The 3,835-nt window shown below is 52.1% G+C and overlaps 1 protein-coding gene and 1 long non-coding RNA gene across 2 annotated transcripts in view; both read right to left on the reverse strand.

Annotated features, from left to right (window-relative positions):
* The window catches only part of LOC108532896 (uncharacterized), a 7,734-nt gene extending 5,209 nt beyond the window's left edge, over nt 1-2,525 (reverse strand). The window contains exon 1 of the long non-coding RNA XR_001886577.1: nt 2,118-2,525. This is a non-coding gene — a long non-coding RNA (uncharacterized LOC108532896). The remainder of the gene's footprint in view (nt 1-2,117) is intronic.
* PGM1 (phosphoglucomutase 1) overlaps nt 1-3,046 on the reverse strand; it is a 66,955-nt gene extending 63,909 nt beyond the window's left edge. The window contains exon 1 of the mRNA XM_017877199.1: nt 2,535-3,046. Within this exon, the coding sequence (XP_017732688.1) occupies nt 2,535-2,780 (246 nt within the window). The 5' untranslated portion in view covers nt 2,781-3,046. The remainder of the gene's footprint in view (nt 1-2,534) is intronic.
* Between the last annotated feature and the right edge of the window lie 789 nt (nt 3,047-3,835).

The following is a 3,835-nucleotide window of genomic DNA, read 5'->3' on the forward strand; positions in this document are numbered from 1 at the left end:
GAAAGAAAGAAAGGAAAGAAAGGAAGGAAAGAAAGAAAGGAAAGGAAAGGAAAGGAAGGAAGGAAGGAAGGAAGGAAGGAAGGAAGGAAGGAAGGAAGGAAGGAAGGAAGGAAGGAAGGAAGGAAGGGGAAACCTAGGGAAGAGTCAATGTGCAGCCCATGAAGGAACTTCCAAAAAGTGTGAGCAGAATCAGGAGAGTAAGCAAGGCCAAGGGAGGAAGAACTTTAAGAGTACAAAATCAGCAGTGCCAAATGTAGCAGAAAGGCCAAAGAAGATAAGACCGAGAGTGTATTCCACGGATTTAGCAACTGGCAAGTCACTAGTAACTTTGGCAAGAGCAATTCTACTGGAGTAGTGAAGGGGGCAGAAGCCAGATTGCAGTGAAATGGCGAGTAAGCTAGAGGTGAGAATGAGAAATAGGAATGCAGAAAGCTTTTACAAAGGTTGGCTGAGAGAACAGCAATAGGGCAATGGCTAAAGGGTGATGAAATTTTAAGAACTTTTTTTTAGTCTTAACTAATCCTTTCCTTCCCACCCCACACTACTCCCAAATGGACAAATTTCCATCTGGACACCTAAAATCTCCACTCTGCTGTTAGCTCCTTAAGGGCAAATCTTGTGTCTGCATCATCCTTTTAGTCCACACATTTCTCTGAACATGGTATTCAGCAGGATCTGTTGAATGAATGAATGAATGAATGAATGAATGAATGAAACGCAAATTCAGCACAAGTGGTAACGGGGAGATGAAGGGATCTACTGGGATACAGGTACTGTTTGTTCTTCTTTCATGGGAATTTGTGCTTGTCTGAAAATTCAGGAGCACAAAGTAAACAAATTCAGGCAATCTTCCCTCACTGATGCTTATAAATGTTTGGCCCGGGGAGGCAGATGTAGATAGCGCCCAGTTTAGATTTTGGAGCCTGGAAAACAGATCTTTGAGATCAAGGGTCCCTTCATTCTCAGGAGATGTTGAAGTTCTTGGGATTGGCAGATCTATATTGGACTCTTAGTGCTGCCATTATAGTTTTTGTAAATTATTTAACCTACCTAAGCTTCAGTGTTCTCGTTGGCAACTTGAAGATACCCACAATAGCATCTACCTTATAGGGCTGCAGGAGCATAAATGAGACCCAGAAATGAAGTGCTTACCATGGCGCTTGGCAGATAGTACTCAATGTCAGTAATATAAGATAAACAAAGTACTATTAAAATGAATAGAAGTATCCATTTCAGGGGATGCGTTCCAGAAGAATTGGGCATAAGTCAAATCTCACTTAAAATACAGAAAGAAAACTTGGTCCTCGGACTCCCTAGAAATGTTTTACAAAAGTAAGTGAATAGCCCCAACTTATCAATCCACATTCTCTTTCTTTCTTTCTTTTTTTTGAGATAGAGTCTCACTCTGTCGCCCAGGCTAGAGTGCAGTGGCGTGATGTCAGGCGTCCGTCACCACGTCCGGCTAAGTTTTGTGTTTTTTAGCAGAAACGGGGTTTCGTCATGTTGGCCAGGCTGGTCTCGAACTCCTGATCTCAGGAGATCCACCCGCCTCAGCCTCTCAAAGTGCTGGGATTACAGGAGTGAGCCACCATGCCCGGCCCCACATTTTCATATATCAGACTTACTGAAAAACCTTTTTTATGAAATTTCACCTATCCGAGTGGACCCGCCCAATCAAGTCAGTTAATGTTGCTTGGCCGGGAGCGGAACCAAGGTGTTGCGTTAATTTCCTGGCCTGCCACGACTGCTTGTTTGCGTAAGGGCGCCTTTGGGTATGTTGTTGCCATTCTAATGAAAATTCAGCTCCAGCCCCGTCGGTGGAACAGATCCCGGGCACCACCGGGCAAAGACTAGATTTTTCAAAAGCCTGCACCCCTGCAAGCAGGCCGCGCAAAGGGAGGAGTTCGGAACCAAGGCAAACTAGGGGGCGGGAAGAGAAGCTCAGCAACCGCCTGCTGAGATCTGCCAGCCTGACGCCCCAGGGGGATGGGTGCTCTCGCCACCCTTGCCCCACAGTGTCGGGCTCCGAGCCAGCAGGAAGCGCCAGTCCCAGCCGAGAATAGCAGGGGACCGGGCGGGATGTGAGGGGGCTCTGGGCGAGGCGGCGGCTGTCTAACCTTTCCTGCTTAAGGCGACGGCACTCTGCGCCGTAACCGTATCTTCCCGGGTGGCAAGGTTAAGGCAAATGTCAGAGGCCTTGGGAAGGGCGGGGGACTGGGAGAGGGAAGGCGGCGGGTGGAGACGGAGGGTCGGGCGGGCCTCCCAAGGTCACGCCCGGCTCCGCGCCCGTGCCTCCCCGCCCCCTGGGAGTCAGGCGAGGAGCTCTGCCGGGTCCCACGGCCGCTTTCCCCAGCCCGGCCACCTCCGTCGGGCCTCCAGGCCAGACGAGCGAGCGCGGAGGACGGGGAGGAGCGGAAGGTGGAGACCAGTGCGACCGCGCGGAAGCGGCCGGCCCCGAGCCAGGGAGGGCGCCGCAGGCCGCACGTCGCACACGCGCCAGGGGGCACGGCGGCGCGGGGCCGCGCATCCCTTACCCCGTTGGCGGCGGCGATGCGGGCGATGAGCTGAATGGCCTCCTTCATGTAGAACCGTCCGTCCCCGCCCACCACCAGCGTGGCCTCCTGCCGCTGCGCCGGCTCCACGGTGGAGATGATACTCTGGATGAAGTTCTCCGCGTAGTTGGCGCTGCTCTGGAACACCTTCACCCGCTTCCGCAGCCCGCTCGTGCCCGGCTTCTGGTCCGGGTACGCCTGGGTCTTCACTGTCACGATCTTCACCATGGTGGCGACTTGCTGCCGGGGGTCAGAGCTGCTGACTCGGCTGGCGGAGGGGCGGCCGCGGCTGGGGCTGCAGCTGCTCTAGGGTGAGGGCGCGGCGGGTGGGGGCTATGCCGCACTCTGGGCCGGCGCGTGGCCCTCCTCCTTAAAGGGACAGGGGACAGGGCCCTCCCTCCGCGCCAGCCCACCTCCTGGCAGGTCAGGCGGGAGGGGAAAGGGGAGCGCCCTCTCTAGGCCTCCTTAGATCATGGGTGGAGCCTTACTGATTTACTCTCCCCTTCGGAATCCTATCCACTGTAAAAAGAGGCCCGCAACTCCTCCCCTAAGTGTTGGGGCAGAGGTTGGGGTAGGAACCCGGTCATAGGGCAAGGACGTGAGGCAGGGTGGAAAAAAGTATAGAATGATTTCCAGTGGTTTGGCGAGTGCATCGTGTGTAAGTAGCTTTCTGGAAACCTGTTGGGAGGGACAGAAGTGCCAGCCCCAGCTCGATTTCATGAGTCCTAATTCTTCTGTTTCTCCCTAAATGTGAGAGCATTTGAGTTCGGTAAAGGAATCAACTCCAAAGGTCTGATGTGACTTACTGCTTTCCATGTGTTTCCTGCTGCACCACACACTTGGCTAACTTTGGTGATGGTGACTTAGCTATGACTTACTGAGTGTAGTGTTTCTAAACCTTACTAAAGTATGGGTTTTATTTTTCCCCTTTTTATGCTTACAAAACTGAAATTCAAGGAATAAAATGCCTTGTCTCATGGCTACACAGCTAAGTCCATGCGGGAGGCCAATTCAGGTGGGTCTGGCTCCAAAACCAGGACTGTTCCCATGATTTGCCCGCTGTGGCACGAGGTTGGCAACTAGGAAATGTACAAGGAGGACTTGACCAGTGTAGAAACAAATATATGGTAAGGATAAGTATGAATACTATCAAAATTAGCCAGTTACTCGTGTAGTAGAAATAAAGTGAGATCAACAAACAAGGACTGGTATGGCTGATAAAGTTTCACGGGGGATAGCAAGGTCAACCAAGGGGCTTTGATTATTAAGTAGGAATCTTCAGT

This window comes from Rhinopithecus bieti, unplaced genomic scaffold (genome assembly GCF_001698545.2).
Source record: "Rhinopithecus bieti isolate Rb0 unplaced genomic scaffold, ASM169854v2 scaffold_6380, whole genome shotgun sequence".
NCBI lineage: Eukaryota > Metazoa > Chordata > Mammalia > Primates > Cercopithecidae > Rhinopithecus > Rhinopithecus bieti.